Genomic DNA, 17,502 nt, shown 5'->3' with positions numbered 1-17,502 from the left:
CTTTTGGACTAATATTTTCCTTGTGTCTTTGATTTTCTTCATTCTCGTTTGCTTCGGACAAATGGGAACAATACATGTATTTTAGATGGCCACTTGCAAGCTTTTAAGACCCAGATGCTACTCACTAAAGCAGGATGTAAAACATTTTCTTTATGAACTATGTTATGCCATTTGACCTAGATGTCCCCAAAGGTCATGTTCCCCAGCCCTCAGACCCAGTATCTCAGTCCCTTCAGAGTGTTTGGCAAATTTTGCTGAAGATTATTCGAAAGCAGTTACAGCAGTACGTCGACAAGGAACTGCCAGAAATTCAAGCCAGATTCAGAAAAGAGTGTGGAACAAGGGACATCACTGCTAATGTCAGATGGATCTTGGCTGAAAGCAGAGACTACCAGAAGGATGTTTACCTGTGTTTTATTGACTGTGCAAAGGCATTTGATTGTGTGGATCATAACAAATTATGGATAACATTGCAAAGAATGGGAATTCCAGAACATTAAATTGCATTCATGAGGAATCTATACATAGACTAAGGGGCAGACTTTCAAACAGAACAAGGGGATACTGCGTGGTTTAAATCAGGAGAGGTGTGCATCAGGGTTGTATGCTTTCACCATACTTACTCAGTCTGTACACTGAGCAAATAATCCAAGAAGCTGGACTGTATATAAACATGGCATCAGGATTAAGATTGATTAACAGCCTGTCCTATGCAAATGACACAACCTTGCTTGCTGAAAGTGAAGAGGACTTCATGCAATTACTGATGAAGCTCAAAGATTACAGCCTTCAGTATGGATTATACCTCAACCTGAAGAAAATAGAAATTCTCACAACTGGACCAGTAAGCAACATCATGATGAACGGATGATGTCTTGGAAGAAGTACACCCAGAATGCTCCTCAGAAGTGGTGATGGTGAGACTTGGTCTCACATTGTTTGGATGTGTATCAGGAGGGACCAGTTCCTGGAGAAGGATGTCTTGCTTTGTAAAGTAGAGGGTCAGCAAAAGAGAAGAAGCCCCTTCGTGAGAAGGATTGACACAGTGGCTACAACAATGGGCTCAAGCATAGCAACGATTATGAGGATGGTGCAGGACTGGGCAATGTTTTGTTCTGTTGTACACGAGGTGGTTATGTGTTAGAACTGACTGGATAGCACCTAACCTAACAACAACAGGAAGCTTATATGACGTTGCCTTGGTCAAGTTGTGCTGACTTCCCCAATATTGTATGTTACCGTTCCCTTTTCCAAAGTTAACACTTGTCTGCCATCTAGTGATTTTCCCTCTTCACTCTTTCACTCCCTTATAACCATCAAAAGATTGTGTTTTTCTGTGTGATCTCATACAGTGTTTGTCCTTTGGTGATTGACTTATTACATTCAGCATAATGTTTTCCAGATTCATCTGCATTGTGAGATATTTCCAGATTCATCATCGTTCTTTATCTTTGTGTAGTAGTCCATTGTGTGTATGTACTGTAATTTGTTTATCCATTCACCTGTTGATGGGCACTTAGGTTGTTTCCATATTGTCGCTGATGCGAATAATACTGCAGTGAACATGGATGTGCGTATGTCTGTTCGTGTGATGGCTGTTACATCTCTAGGATATATTCCTAGGAGTGGAATTACTTAATTGTATGGTGTTTCTATTTCCAGCTTTTTAAGGAGATGGCATATTGTTTTCCATAGTGGTTGTACCATTTTACGTTCCCACCAGCAGTGCATACGAGTTCCAATCTACCTGCAGCCTTTCCAACATTTGTTATTATTATTTTTTTTTGATTAGTGCCAGTAATGGGGTGAGAGGGTATCCCATAGCAGGTTTGATTTACATTTCTCTCATGACTGATGATTGGGAGTATTACCGCATGTGTCTATTAGCTGCCCGAATGTGTTCTTTGGTGAAGTTTCTGTTCATCTCCTTTGCCCATTTTTTAATTGGATTATTTGTCTTTTCGTTGCTGAGGTGTTCAAGCATTCATAGATTTAAGAGATTATACCCTTGACGGATGTATCGTAGCCAAAAATTTTTTCTCAATATGTAGGTTCTCTTTTTACTGTTTTGGTGAAGTCTTTTGATGAAAATAAGTGTTTAAGTTTTAAGATTTCCGTGTTACTTATTTTACCTTCTGGTGTTTGTGCATTATTAGTTAGGGTTTGCGTACTATTTATGCCATGTATTAAGGCCCCTAGTGTTGTTCCTTTTTTTTTTTTGTTCCATGATCTTTATAGTTTTTGGTTTTACATTTGTGTCTTTGATACATTTTGAGTTAGTTTTTGTGTATGATGTGAGGTATGGGTCCTGTTTCATTTTTTTACAGAGAGACATCCAGTTTTGCCAGCATCGTTTGTTAAAAAGATCTCATAGTGGTTTTGATTTGCATCTGTTTGATGGCAGATGACGCTGAGCATCTCTTTATGTGCCTGGTGGCCATTTGAATGTCCCCTTCAGTGAAACGATCTTTTCATATCCTTTGCCCATTTTATGACTAAGTTGTCTTTTCATTGTTAAGTTGTCAAAGCTTTATATACATTTTGGTTATTAGATTCTTGTCAGATATATGGTTTCTGAAGACATTCTTCCAGTTGGTAGCTTGTCTTTTTTTTTGTAGGCCCTTTTGATGAACAGAATTTTTTTTCTTTTTTCATTGTGCTTAAGTGAAAGTTTACAATTCAAGTCAGTTTCTCATACAGAAACTTAAACGAACGTTGCTATATGACCGTAGTTGCTCTCCCGGTGATGTGACAGCACACTCCTCCTCTCCATCCTGTATTTCCCATGTCCATTCAACCAGCTCCTGTCCCCCTCTGTCTTCTCATCTCCCCTCCAGACAGGAGCTTCCCACATAGTCTCATGTATCTACTTGACCTAAGAAGCACACTCCTCACCAGAATCATTTTATGTCTTATAGTCCAGTCTGATCTTTGAAGAATTGGCTTCGGGAATGGTTTTAGTTTTGGGCTTACAGAGAGTCCAGGGCCATGTCCTCTGGGGTCCCTCCAGTCTCACTCAGACTGTTAAGTCTGGCCTTTTTACTAGAATTTGAGTTCTGCATCCCACTTTCTCCTCCTCCATCAGGGATTTTCTGTTTGTGTTCCCTGTCAGGGGAGTCATTGGTGGTAACCAGGCACCATCTAGGTCTTCCAGTCTCAGGCTGATGCAGCCTCTGGTTTACGTGGCCCTTTCTGTCTCTTGGGCTCGTATTTTCCATGTGTCTTTGGTGTTCTTCATTCTCCTTTGCTCTGAGTAGGTAGAGACCAATTGATGCATCTTAGATGGCCACTTGCTAGCTTTTAAGACCCCAGATGCCACTCACCAAAGTGGGATACAGAACATCTTCTTAATGCTTTGTTACGTCAGTTGACCTAGATGTCCCCTGAAACCATGGTGCCCAGACCCCCGCATCTGCTGCTCTGTCCCTTGAAGTGTATGGTGTATTCAGGAAACTTCTTAGCTTTTGGTTTAGTCCAGTTGTGCTGACTACCCCTGTATTGTGTGTTGTCCTTGCCTTCACCTAAAACAATTCTGGTCTATTATCTACTTAGTGAATACCCCCCTTTCTCTCTCCCCATCCTTGTAACCATCAAAGAATGTTTTCTTCTGTGTTTAAAGCTTTTCATGAGTTCTTGTAATAGTGGTCTCACACAACAATATTTGTCCTTTTGTGACTGACTAATTTCACCCAGCATAATACCTACCAGATTTATCCATGTCATGAGATGGTTCACAGATTATTGTTGTTCTTTGTCGCATAGTCTTCCATCGTGTGAATATACTGTAATTTGTTTATCCATTCATCTGTTGATGGGAACCTTGGTTGTTTCCATCTTTTTGCTATTTTGAACAATGCTGCAGTGAACATGGGTGTGCAGATATCTAATCGTTTGAGGGCTCTTATTTCTGTTAGATATATTCCAAGGAGTGGAATTGCTGGATCATATGGTAGTTCTGTTTCTAGCTTTCTAAGGAAGTGCCAAATCGATTTCCAAAGTGGTTGTACCATTTTGCATTTCCACCAGCAGCGTGTAAGTGTTCTAGTCTATCCACAACCTCTCCAACTTTTATTATTTTGTGTTTTTTGGATTAATGCTGACTTTGTTGGGGTAAGATAGTATATCTCATTGTAGCTTTGATTTGCATTTCTGTAATGGCTAATGACTGAGCATTTCCTCATGTATCTGTTAGCCACCTGAATGTCTTCTTTTGTGAAGTGTCTGTTCATATCCTTTGCCCATATTTTAACTGTGTTATTTGTCTTTTTGTTGTTGAGGTTTTATAGTATCTTGTAGATTTTAGAGATTGGACACTGATCGGATTTAGCGTAGTCAAAAATTTTTATGAGCCTGTAGGTTGTCCTTTACTCTTTTGGCGAAGTCTTTGGATGAGCATGTTTGATTTTTAGGAACACATAGTTATCTAGCTTCTCTTCTGGTGTTTGTGTATTGTTAGTAATGTTTTATATACTGTTTATGCCCTGTATTAGGGCTCCTAGCGTTGTCCCTATTTTTTCATCCATGATCTTTATCATTTTAGATCATATATTTAGGTCTTTGATCCATTTTGAGTTTTTGTGCATGATGTGAGGGTCTTGTTTCATTTTTTTCCAGACGAATATCCAGTTATTCCAGAACCATTTGTTAAAGAGACTGTCTTTTCCCCATTTAACTGACTTTGGGCCTTTGTCACGTATCAGCCGCTCATAAGTGGATGAATTTATGTCTGCATTCTCAATTCTGTTGCAATGGTCTATGTATCTGTTGTACCAGTACCAGGCTGTCTTGACTACTGTGGTGGTATAATAGGTTCTAAAATCAGGTAATGTGAGGCCTCCCACTTTGTTATTTTTCAGTAATGCTTTAGTTATGTGGGGCCTCTTCCCTTTCCACATGAAGTTGGTGATTTGTTTCTCCAACTCATTAAAAAATGCTGTTGGAATTTGGATCGGGATTGCATTATATCTGTAGATCACTCTGGGTAGAATAGACTTTTTCACAATGTTGTGTCTTCCTATCCATGAGCGAGTTATAAAACTTGTTTTTCCACTTAACGTATGTCTCTTTTGGTTTCTTGCAGTAGTGTCTTGTAGTTTTCTTTTATACCTCTGGTTAGATTTATTCCTAAGTATTTTATCTTTTTGGGAGCTATTGTAAATGGTATTGATTTGGTGATTTCCTCTTCGAAGCTTGGTTTTTTGGTGAGAGGAATCCAACTGATTTTTGTATGTTTATCTTGTGTACTTTGCTGAAATCTTCTGTTAGTTCCAGTAGTTCTATGTAGCTTCTTTGGGGTTTCTGTGTAAAAGATCATGTCATCTGCAAATAGACATACTTTTACTTCTTCCTTAGTAGTTTGTATGCCCTTTATTTCTTTTTCTAGCCTAATTACTCTGGCCAGGACCTCCAGCACAGTGTTGAATAAGAGTGGTGATAAAGGGCATCCTTGTCTGGTTCCCAGTCTCAAGGAGAATGCTTTCAGACTCTCTCCGTTTCGGATGATGTTGGCTGTTGGCTTTGTATAAATGTCTTTTATTATGTTGAATTTCCTTTCTATTCCTATTTTTTTTTGTGTGAGTTTTTATCATGAATGAGTGTTGGACTTTGTCAAATGCCTTTTCTACATCAATTGATAAGATCACGTGGTTCTTGTTTTATTTATGTAATGGATTACATTCATTGTTTTTCTGATGTTAAACCATCCCTGCATACTTGGTATGAATCCCACTTGGTCATGGTGAATTCTTTTTTTGATAAATGTTGTTGAATTGTGTTGTCCGGAATTTTGTTGAGGATTTTCACAAATAAGTTCATGAGGGATATTGGTGTATGATTTTCTTTTTGTGTGGTATCTTTACCTGAATTTGGTTTCAGGGTTATGCCTGCTTCATCGAATGATTTTGGGGGTATTCCATCCTTTTTTGTGCTCTGAAAATTTTGTAGAATTTTCCAGTAAAGCCTTCAGAGCCAGGGCTTTTTTTTTGTTGGGAGTTTTTTAATTACCTTTTCAATCTCTTCTTTTGTTATAGGTTTATTTAGTTGTTCCACCTCTGTTTGTATTAGTTTAGGTAGGTAGTGCGTTTCTAGAATTTTGTCCATTTCTTCTAGGCTTTCAAATTTGTTGGAGTACATAATAGTATTCTGCTATGATTCTTTTAATTCCAGTTGGGTCTGTTGTGATAGCGCCCATCTCATTTCTTTTTCCGATTACTTGCTTCCTTTCCTGTTTTCCTTTCTTCAGTTTGGCTGTTGTTTTATCGATTTTATTGATCTTTTCCGAGAACCAGGTTTTGGTCTTGCTAAAACTCAGTTTTTCTATTCCTTGTTTCATTTAATTCTGCTCTAATTTTCATTATTTGCTTTCTTCTGGCACCGGAAGGCTTCTTTTGCTGCTCTCTTTCTATTTGTTTGAGTTGTAGGGATAATTCTTTGAATTGGGGCCTTTGTTCTTTGTGGATGTCTGCATTTATTGCTATAAATTGACCTCTGAGCGTACCTTTACTGCTTTATGGACAGAAAAGATGTTTTATAATATTTTGATGTTTGGATTCTGTTAAGGTTGGCTTTATGGCCTAATATGTGGTCTGTTCTGGAGAATGTTTCATATGAGTTGGAAAAGAAAGTATACTTGGCTGCTGTTGGGTGGAGTGTTCTGTATATGTCTGTAAGGTCAGGTTGGTTGATCATGGCATTTAGATTTTCCGTGTCTTCACTGAGCTTCTTTCTGGATGTTCTGTCCTTCACCCAATGTGGTGTGTTGAAGTCTCCTACTATTATTGTGGAGATGTCTCTCTTTTCAGTGCTGTTAGTTTCTTTTATGTATTTTGAAGCCCTGTCGTTAGGTAGATAAATATTTCTATGGGTATATCCTCCTTGTGTATTGACCCTTTAATCATTGTATATTATCCTTATCCTTTGTGGTAGATTTTACTTCAAAGTCTGTTTCGTCAGAAATTAACATTGCCACTCCTGCTCTTTTTTGATTATTTGCTTGATATATTTTTTTCCATTCTTTAAGTTTATTTTGTTTGTGTCTTTGTTTCCAAGGTGTGTCTATTGAGGCAGCATATTGACGGGTCATTTTTTTTCCACTTAATTTTCTGTGCTGAGTTGTTATTCTTTATATATTGTCCTTTCCTGTTTTTCATTGTATTTTTTTGTATTTGCTGAGTATGTTTTTCTTGTTTTTTATTTTGATATATAGGATTGTTAGTTTCCTTTGTGGTTACCTTAATGTTTACCTGTTTTTCTAAGTTGAAACCAATCTTTTGCTTCTTTATATCACCTTAACTTCCTCTCCATATTTAAGATCTATGATTACATTTTTTAGTCTCTCTTTTTTGTTTTATGTTATCTTTTACATAATGATGTCTCTATTGCCCTGTTTCGCGTGTTTTATCTTTGACTTATTTTCGTGATTTCCCTATCTGCATTAATATCTGGTTGCTCTGTCCTATGTCCTAGTCTTGGGTTGTTACCTGATGTTATTGATTTTCTAACCAGAGGATTCCCTTTAGTATTTTTTGTAATTTTGGTTTGGTTTTTGCAAATTCCCTCAATTTCTGTTTATCTGGAAATGTCCTAATTTCACCTTTATATTTGAGAGACAGTTTTGCTGGGTATATGCTTCTTGGCTGGCAGTTTTTTTCCTTCAAGACTTTATATATGTCAACCTCTTGCCTTCTTGCCTGCATGGCTTCTGCTGAGTAGTCTGAGCTTAGTTTTATTGACTCTTTTTTGTAGGTGACTTTTTGTTTATTCCTAGCTGCTCTTAAAATTATCTATCTTTGGTTTTGGCATGTTTGATTATCCTATGTCTTGGTGACTTTCTTTTGAAATTATATTGTGTGGGGTTTGATGAGCATCTTGGATAGATATCTTCTCATCTTTCACGATATCAGGGAAGGTTTCTGCCAAGAAATCTTCCATTCTCTTTGTATTTTCTGTTATCCCCCCCGTTCTGGTACTTCAGTCACTCGTAGGTTATTCCACTTGATAGTCACACAGAATCCTTTGGGTTTCTTCATTGTTTTTAATTATTTTATCAGATTTTTTTCTCAGATATGTTGGTGTCAAGTGCTTTATCTTCAGTCTCACTAATTCTGACTTCCATTGCCTCAGCTTTTCTACGACTTTCTGTTGAGTTGTTTAATTCTGAAATTTTATTAATCTTCTGGATTTCTGTTTGCTGTCTCTCTATGGAATGTTGCAGCCTGTTACATTTGTCATTATGCTGTTCTGTAATCTTCTTCATTTCCATTAATGCTACTATGTCTGTGTGTTCCTCGGCTTGTTCTGTGTTTTGCTTGATCTCCTTCCTGATCTCTTGAAGAGTTCTGTATATTAATCTTTTGTATTCTACCTCTGCTAATTCCAGGAAGTTCTCTGTATCCAGAAGATTTCTTGATTCCTTGTTTTGGGAGCTTTCTGAAGCCATCATGGTCTGCCTCTCTGTGTGATTTGGTATTGACTTTTGAGTGTGAACCATCTATAAGTTATTGTATTTATTTTATGTTTGCTTACGGTGTCCTAGCTTCTTGTTTTGATACGCCCAAATAGGCTGTTCAACTGAGCTAGTTTGATTATTGGTGTCTTTGAAGCTGCAGTGTCCTGTCACCAGGTGGTTAGAGCTGTTTCTAAGTGTACGAGCCCAGGAGTCCATTAACTTTTCTTATACAGATTCAGCTCAGGTGTCCAGGTAGTGGGTCACCATGTGTGTAGTGCAGGCACTTGCCTACAGTCTTAGATGGGCAGGGGTGATTGGTGTAGGCACAGGCATCTGGCTGCTGTAGGGTATCATGAGCTGAGCAAGGCAGGAGGCTGACTGCTGTCCCTGAGTGTGTGGGAGGAAACCATGTCCCTTTTTCCTGGAGCACATGGGTGGGTGAGTTTCATACCCGGACTCTGGGCACCAAATACTGTTGGCTTTAAGGACTGGGAGGTACTGTCTTAGTTATCTTATGCTGCTATAACAAATTCTACAAGTGGATGGCTTTAACAAAGAGAAACTTATTTCCTCGCGGTAAAGTAGGCTAAAAGTCCAAATTCAGGGTGTCAGCTGCAGGGGAAAGCTTTCTCTCTCTGTCGGCCTTCTCACAATCTTCCCCTGGACTAGGAGCTTCTCTGTGCGGGAACCCCAGGTCCAAAGGACACACTCTGCTCCTCTCTTGGTGGCATGAGGTCCCCCTGTCTCTCTGCTTGCTTCTGTCTTTTATGTCTCAAGAGATTGCCTCAAGACATAATGCAATCCTGCCTGTAGGTTGAGTCCTGCCTCACTAACACAACTGCCGCCCATCCTCCCTCATTAACATCATAACCTACCCACTAACCCACTGCTGTCCAGTCGATTCTGACTCATAGTGACTCTATAGGACAGAGTAGAACTGCACCATAGAGTTTCCAAGGGGCACCTGGCAGATTCAAACTGCTGACCGCTTGGTTAGCAGCCGTAGCACTTAACCACTACGCCACCAGGGTTTCCCCCTTAACATCATAGAGGCAGGATTTACAACATAAGGAAAATCACACACACCAGGAATTATGGCCCAGCCCAATTGATACATACATTTTTGAGGGGACATAACTCAATCCATGACAGGTATTACTTATCCTTGGTGCCCTCTTGTGGGTGGATAGGTGTTATGGGTGGAGCCATTAGTCCTCAAACTGCTGATGTGGGTAGGTGAGGACTCTGCTTAATAGGCAAAGCAGTGTTAAAGGTCATGAACCTGCCTCCACCGTATAGCTGAAACAGTTGAGTTTAGGCTTCACGTATATCCCCTGTTGTACTGTGCTAATGAGGGCCTATGCTGTCAAAATGGGCCCACATAGGTCTGTGCAGGGGTGAAAGGCATTCAAAGTCTGTGGACCACTTAAGCCTGTGCCTGGGCAAAGGAGCTGTTTGTTTCTGCCCTGAGTTCCCAGCTTAGGGTAGCTGGCAGATTATTTTTTCCCGTTTGTTAATTTTTCTTCTCCAAAGCTGGGTGAATGGCTCAGGGTGTGTGACAGGTCCTACTTCCGGCCCAGGGAAAGCGCTATCAGTGAAGCCAGTTTAGGATCCCATGCAGAGGGGGGCGGGGTCAGGTATACGAGAGTTTTTCCCAAAGGGGTGTTTTTTGGTCTGTGCAGTGTATTAGATGCATGTACTTACTTTTGCCGAGAGTGCTGCTTTTCACTCATTCTGGAGGCGTGAGTGGACTATCCGCCCCCTGGTCACTACTCCCGATGTGGAAAACATATCCCGAATGCCACTGCTAGCTTCACCATGCTCGTGCCAACGGATCCGGCCTGCGGGGTGCTGGTTCTCGCCGGGTCAGGTCTGGCAACTCCTCCCTGCTTTTCAGCTCACTCTCTTTTGCCCTGCCACTCAGTCTGATTCCTCAACTTTGTCTTTAATGTTCAGGGCTCCTAGATTGTCATATATAATCAACCCACCTGTTTTTTCAGGTCTTTGTTGTAAGAGTTGCCACAGGAAGCGTCTGACTACTCTGCTATCTTGGCGCTGCCTCGATGAACGAAATTTTTAATTTAAGAGGTCCCTTTCTTGTTTTTTGTTGTTTGTGCTTTGCACAAACAACAAAAAACAAGTAATTCTTAAAACCTGGTGGTGTGTGAAATATTGCAGGTTTTGAATTTTACGATGTTACTAATGAAAAGAGGAATGATTTCTGTTAAGGTCATTAGCTAGTTTTTTAATGAGCTCTGCAGGATTCCTTTACTGCCTTTTTAAAAATTATTTTAAGAATTTGTACTTTTCTCTCATTCCTGTGTTTGTTTTATCATATTTAATTTGGGTGACCTTATTTTGTCAGGTTTGATTTGGGTATGTGAATACTTCCTGGATGTTTGTAAATAAGTACGCTTTGGAATGATGAAGTGTGGTTTTTAGGTTGTGGATACTCCAGGGATTTTGGACCACCCTCTGGAGGATCGGAACACCATTGAGATGCAGGCCATCACAGCGCTGGCCCACCTTCGTGCTGCTGTTCTGTACGTGATGGATCTGTCTGAGCAGTGCGGCCATGGATTGAAGGAGCAGCTTGAACTCTTCCAAAACATCAGGCCTCTGTTTCTCAATAAGGTGAGCATGATAAACCAGTGTTTTAGTTTAAAACCTGCAGTGTGAAGATAATAATTTTATTTTTCTTCCTTGCTAGCCACTTATTGTTGTAGCAAACAAATGTGATGTGAAGAAAATAGCTGAACTTTCTGAAGATGATCAGGTAAATCACCTAAACATTTTTTAACAGCTTCAATGTTGCTTACCTGGTAGTTCCAGATCTCATTTTTAGTCAAAAGCATAGAAGGAATTTTAGCAATACTAATCCATTTTTTAATTTTACATTAATATAATGGCTTCAGTGGTTGAGTGACATGACCATTATAAAAACTTAGTGACAAACTAAAACTAAAGTATGGGTTTCCTGATTCCTCCTCTATCCTTGGGTCTATGGGGAAAAAAAAAGTCCATGGGTTTAATGTTTGATGTAGTCAACCTTTGGTAAATACATTTACTTTACGTTAAGAAGGACTCTTATCTTAGAATGATGCCTTTTAGAAAGCAGAATACCTTAAGATACACTTTATTTCTTTCTTGCTTAAAGATCTTGTGTACTAGAGGAACATTTTCTAAAGTTTATAGTAGGATGTTCATAAGTGTTACTTGATAAAAGAAGTTCTTGGCTAAATACGTTTGGGAAATCATTGACTCAACAAAGGAAAACGAGCTTCTGTAAATTATTGTAATAGACGACTTTTCAGAACACTTGAATATGCAATATTTACTATAAATTTCCAAGGGGAAGATAATATAACTGGCATCTGTAGTCCTTCCAAAGAGGTGTGGTTCAGGATGACATAGCCCTGCATTACAAGACTGGTTGTTAGAGTCCTGGACCAGCAGCAGCACTCCCACCTGTCCAGTTGTTAGAAATGCACGTTCTCAACCCCGACCCCAGACCTCCTGAATCAGAAACCCACCGGTCTGTGGTTAAAGAAGCCCTCCAGGTGATTCTGATGTATACTGATGAGAAGCACTTCAGTAAATAATGTATTAGATCCAGCCATTTCTCCCAGAATATACTTCATTCACACAAAGTGTAACGCCTTCAGATAGAAGGAGCGTTCTGCCCTTTTCTCAGTGTCTCTTTCTTGTTCTATTTGAAAATATAACATTTCTTAAGAATTACATTTTTTTACAACAGCCGTACTGGTTTCTTTAAAGAGCTATAATGTATTGTTTAAATTACTAATTTTATAAACATGGACCTCAGAGAATTGTCTTAAAAAAACTCAGTTATCTGCTGTGTGATTTCAGTTTTCAGGCTAAAATGAATTAGAGGGTTGTAAGAGGGAAGAGAAGGTCCCTGGGTGGTGCCAACAGTTTGTACTTGTCCACTAATGCAAAGGTTGGCAGTTGAAACCCACCCAGCGACACCCCACAAGAAAGGCGTGGCGGTCTGCTTCTGTAAAAAATGACAGCCGAGAAAGCCCTGTGGAGCAGCAGGTAACACATAAGGTTGCCATGAATCAGAATCGACTTGACAGCAGTGGACATACACGCACAGAGAGGGGAGAGCAGGTAGACCGGAAGGGTTTAAGGAGTGCAGTACTTAAATGCCCACATGTTGAGGTCAGGTGTGTTCAAGTCCCAGCTTTACCACTTTCTGGCTGTATGATAGGGAAGTTTGTTAACCTTTATGAATCTTAATTTCTTCATCCAAAAATAGAGGTAATACCTGTATCCCAGGGTTGTTGGGAAGATTTAATGAATTTGGAAGACAGATAGGTAATGGTAGCTATTATGATATTACTAAGGAGCCCTGGTGGTGCAGTGATTAAGTGCTCAGCTGCTAACCGAAAGGTTGGCTGTTCAAACCCACCCAGTTGGCTCCATGGGAGAAGGACCTGGCTTTCATCTTCCATAAAGTTTACAGCCAAGAAAACCCTATGGGACAGTTGTGCTCTGTCACGTGGCATTGCTATGAGTTGGACTTGACAGCATCTAATGACAACATCACAGAATTGCTATATAGTAAATAACCAGTAGTGCTTCTTACTTCATCAGAAGGAGCCCTGGTGGTGCAGAGATTAAGCACTTGGCTGACAACTGAAAGGTCAGCTGTTCGTACCCACCAGCTGCTCCATGGGAAGAAGATGTGACAGTCTGCTTCCGTAAAGATTACAGCCTTGGAAGCCCTATGGGGCAGTTCTGCTCTGTCCTGTTGGGTTCCTATGAGTTGGAATTGACTTGACAGCATTGGGCAACTTCCTCAAAGCAGTGCTGCAAAGTAGATTATTAACCCCTTGTGCATATGCTGAATGTTTAACATTGTGTACAGGGAGGTTCAGTGACTGTCTCAGGCTCACATGCTAGTAAGAATCATCAGAAGTGGTACCGAAACCCAGGTTTCCTGTAAGGCGTGTCCTCTTTCCATTAAAAAAAGAGGAGGAAATTTCTAAACTGGCAAGTTTAGACCGTGTAATAATGGAAATATATCTTGTTCAGGAGTATCTTAAAGAAGTATGATAGGATTGGTCACACTGCATCAAATTGATAGTCAAATTTAGAGTTAGATATAAAACTCATTTGATGGAGAAGCGTAAAAATGAAGTCTCTTACAGACTTAGTAATTTATAAGTGCTAGATTCAGAAACATTTATATTGTTTTCTAACAGCACGGTATTAAAAACACTGTAGACAATTGATAACTTTAATTTTACCTAGAAGTCTCTTTGTTGGAGGATGAGGTCTTAACAGAATGTTTTAGAGAGCCTTGGAATTTGCTTGCGATAGTCTGGTGTTTGATCCTCCCAGTGATTTGTATTTTCTTAGTCCTGGAAGAATATAGGAAAAAAAATAACTTTTTAGGAGATTTCTGTTCTTTAAAAGAGTTTAAAACAAACCACAGGTATTGAACGATAAACATTTGCAACATTAATTTGAGTAACAGTGAATAAGTAATGCATTTCTCAATTCCTTTGTATTCCCAGAAAATATTTGTAGATTTGCAGACCGAAGGATTTCCTGTAATAGAGACCAGCACCCTGACTGAGGAAGGTGTTACTCAGGTTAAAACAGAGGTCAGTGCTTCCTTAAAATCAGAGATCGGTGCTTTTACTGTCTTTCTCTTGATTTAGAGGTCAGCCACGGGAAACAGTTTTCTGTCTAGGTGTTGGTAATACTCTGAGGACTCACCCAGCTAGACTCAGGAAGAGTGCACTGGTTAGTAAGGTAGCATTAAACCCCTTCACCTGAACACTAGGACTTCTCATCCCTGGTTGAGTGATGGGAATTTGAAGAGATAGTTTATGTTAAGGATTGAATTTTGTCTCCCCAAAATGTGTTGTAATTCCTTATCCTAGTGGTTAAGAGCTCAGCTGCTAACCAGGAGGTTGGCAGTTCAAATCCACCAGCTGCTCCTTGGAAACCCTATGGGGCAGTTCTACTCTGTCCTATAGGGTCACTATGAGTGGAAATGGACTCCACGGCAATGGGTTTGGTGTGGTTTTGTTTTTATACTTGTGGATGTAATCCCATTTGGGAATAGAGCTTTATTATGTTGAGGCCATATCAGTATAGGGTGTTTCTTAAGGGCATCACCTTTGATGTATAAACCAAGCTGGTTAAGCAGAGAGCTAGAAGCAGAGATGGGAGAGGATAGACGCCATGCCACACGGAGATTACCAAGGAGCCAAGGAATAAGCACCTTGCCCCAGAGCCAACAGAGAGAAAGCCTTCCTCTAGAGCCAGCACCCTGATTCAGACTTCTGGCCTCCTAAACTGTGAGACAATACATTTCTATTTGTTAAAGCCGGGCATTTGCGGTAGTTTTGTTAAAGCAGTACGAGATAACTAAAAAACCAAACCCATTGCCATCAAGTCAATTCCGACTCATAGCAACCGTATAGGACAGGGTAGAACTGCCCCGTAGAGTTTCCAAGAAGCGCCTGGTGGATTTGAACAGCCGACCCTTTGGGTAGCAGCTGTAGCACTTAACCACTACGCCACCGGGGTTTCCTGGATAACTAAGGCAGTTGGTAATTCCAGCCATAGATCGTTTTAACTTAAAGTAACTATATGCCTTGTCTCTTGGCCTACTAATATTTCCATAGGGGCTACTTTGAAAAGTGCGTTTATGGAACCCGTTACAGAAGTAGAAGGAAAAAAAAAATGTATGAAAAGCAGGAACAGCTTGGGAGAGGCAGTTTTCATGTTAGATTTCACATGCTTTTTTTTCTTTATGTTATTTTTTTCCTGAAAATAATAATTAAAAAAAAAAATATGATGCTGTTGATTTACTCAGGGATTAGTTTCTCAAGTTGGAAGCATGAGGTGGAAAATGACATAGTTAATATTTTTTATACTCCTTCAGGAAGGACAGATAGAGGTCATTGGAAGTCTTGGAGAGGATCACTAATGTTGGGAGGAAGGTTCAGAGTGGGGTGTGGGAGGAGGTTAAAGATAAACCTTGCCAGTGTTTTCAGAATTTGCCCAAGATTAGCTCTCAGCCTGAAATGAGAAGAGGAAGCTGCTTCCTTTCTATATGTGCGTGGTGTGCTACAGTGTTAGTTACATAGACTTTTGGGGTAGTACCTGAGAACTTAGCTTCCGTATGTGTTACGGGTTGGATTGTGTCCTCCAAAAATGTGTCAGCTTGGCTAGGCCATGATTCCCAGTATTGTGTGGTTGTGCACCATTTTGTGATCTGATATGATTATCCTGTGTGTTGCACATCCTAACCTCTATGATGTCAATGAAGCAGGATTAGAGGCAGTTATGTTAATGAGGCAGAACTCAGTGGACAGGATTAAGTTGAATCTTGAGTCAGTCTGTTTTGAGATATAAAAGAGAAGTGAGTAGAGAGACATGGGGACCTCATACCACCAAGAAAGTAGAGCCAGGGGGACACGTCCTTTGGAACGGGTTCCCTGTGCTGTGAAGCTCCTAGTCCAGGGGAAGATTGATGACGAGGACCTTCCCCCGGAGCCGACAGAAAGGAAAGCCTTCCCCTGAAGCTGGCACCCTGAATTCAGACTTCTAGGCTTCTAGACTGAGACAGAATACATTTCTGTTTATTAAAGCCATCCACTTGTGGTATTTCTGTTATAGGAGCATTTTTTTAGATAACTAAAACAATATGTTAAATATTGCTGAGGGAAATGAGTAGCAAGTCCTAAGAATGTAGATGTACACAAATAAACCTTTGAGCCATAATCTGCCGGTTAGCAGGGACTCTGATTCTTGAGTCTTCTCTGGGTTTAACAGGTGGCTGTTGTGCTATGTCTTTGTGACTTTATGTCCTTTCTTTTATAAATTACTAGGCTTGTGATAGGCTTTTGGCTCATCGAGTTGAAACCAAAATGAAAGGAAATAAAGTGAATGAGGTGCTGAACAGATTGCATTTAGCTGTACCCAACAAAAGAGATGATAAGGTAAGATCGCCTTTTCAGAATGCATTTGAAATATGATCATTATGTTGCTGATACAAACTCAGTAGATGCTGCTTGTATGCTTTTTTTCCCAGGGGTTATAGATACAGTTAAACACACATGGATTTTATAAGTGGCATTGAGTTTCTCATTTGTATTTTATGTGTGTAAATGTTAAAGAGTTGAACATGCGAACAAGAGTATAAAGCACCAAGTTAAAAACCTCCTCCTCATTTTACCAGAGGCAATTGCTGTTAATACCATCTTGTTTATCCTTCCAGAAAAATTTTTGGTAGATAGCTGCTGTTGAGTTGACTGACTCATGGCAACCTTTTGTGCAAGGAATGAATAAGAAACCCACAATCTTCGGCATGTTTGAGCCCATTGCTGCAGCTGTTGTGCCAATCCATCTCACTGAGGGTCTCCCTCGCCCCTGTTGGCTCTCTGCTTCAAACATGATGTCCTCCTTTAGCGATCGATGCCTCTTAATGATATGTCCAAAGCAAACGAGTTGGACAGTGTTCTGCTCTGATCCATAAGGCTAATTTTTGGACATAGGTTGTCAGGCCTTTCTTCCTAGTCTTATCTTGGTCTGAAAACCTGTGTACCATGGTGACCCTGTTGGTATTTGAAATAGCAGTAGCATAGATTCCAGCATCATGGCAGCGCAGAAACCACCACACTAAGCATGACAAACGGACAGGTGGTGGTTTTAGGTATATAAGCATATTAAAAACATGTGTTTTAAACACAAGTGGAAGTGTATTACATTCCCTTAAGATTTTCATTTTATCTTACGAATGTCACATACGTGTATTTGTATTAACACAGGAAGCTCCAACTCGTTCATTTTCTTTTATGTTGTATGTACATATTGCAGTCAAGCAGTCCTCTATCATCTCTAATTTCTTGCCATTGCAAACAGCAGGAGTGCACATCTTTATACATATGTCTGTTTTGTACAAAGACGTTTATATCTGCAGAGTTTTGCACATGTATCTCTTGAGTATATTTTAACCATTGGAATAGATGAGCCGCAAGGTACGTGCATTGAAAATATTATTGTCCTCC

At 39.9% G+C, this 17,502-nt stretch overlaps 1 protein-coding gene across 2 annotated transcripts in view; it reads left to right on the top strand.

The window, feature by feature from the left end:
- The window catches only part of GTPBP4 (GTP binding protein 4), a 44,279-nt gene that overhangs the window by 13,200 nt on the left and 13,577 nt on the right, over positions 1-17,502 (top strand). For both annotated transcript variants that reach the window (XM_049881657.1, XM_049881656.1), the window contains exons 7-10: positions 10,889-11,080; positions 11,157-11,222; positions 13,993-14,082; positions 16,324-16,434. In XM_049881657.1, the coding sequence (XP_049737614.1) occupies positions 10,889-11,080; positions 11,157-11,222; positions 13,993-14,082; positions 16,324-16,434 (459 nt within the window). The remainder of the gene's footprint in view (positions 1-10,888; positions 11,081-11,156; positions 11,223-13,992; positions 14,083-16,323; positions 16,435-17,502) is intronic.

The sequence above is a fragment of the Elephas maximus genome, chromosome 4 (genome assembly GCF_024166365.1).
Source record: "Elephas maximus indicus isolate mEleMax1 chromosome 4, mEleMax1 primary haplotype, whole genome shotgun sequence".
NCBI lineage: Eukaryota > Metazoa > Chordata > Mammalia > Proboscidea > Elephantidae > Elephas > Elephas maximus.
This window is presented reverse-complemented; position numbering and strand designations above follow the sequence as displayed.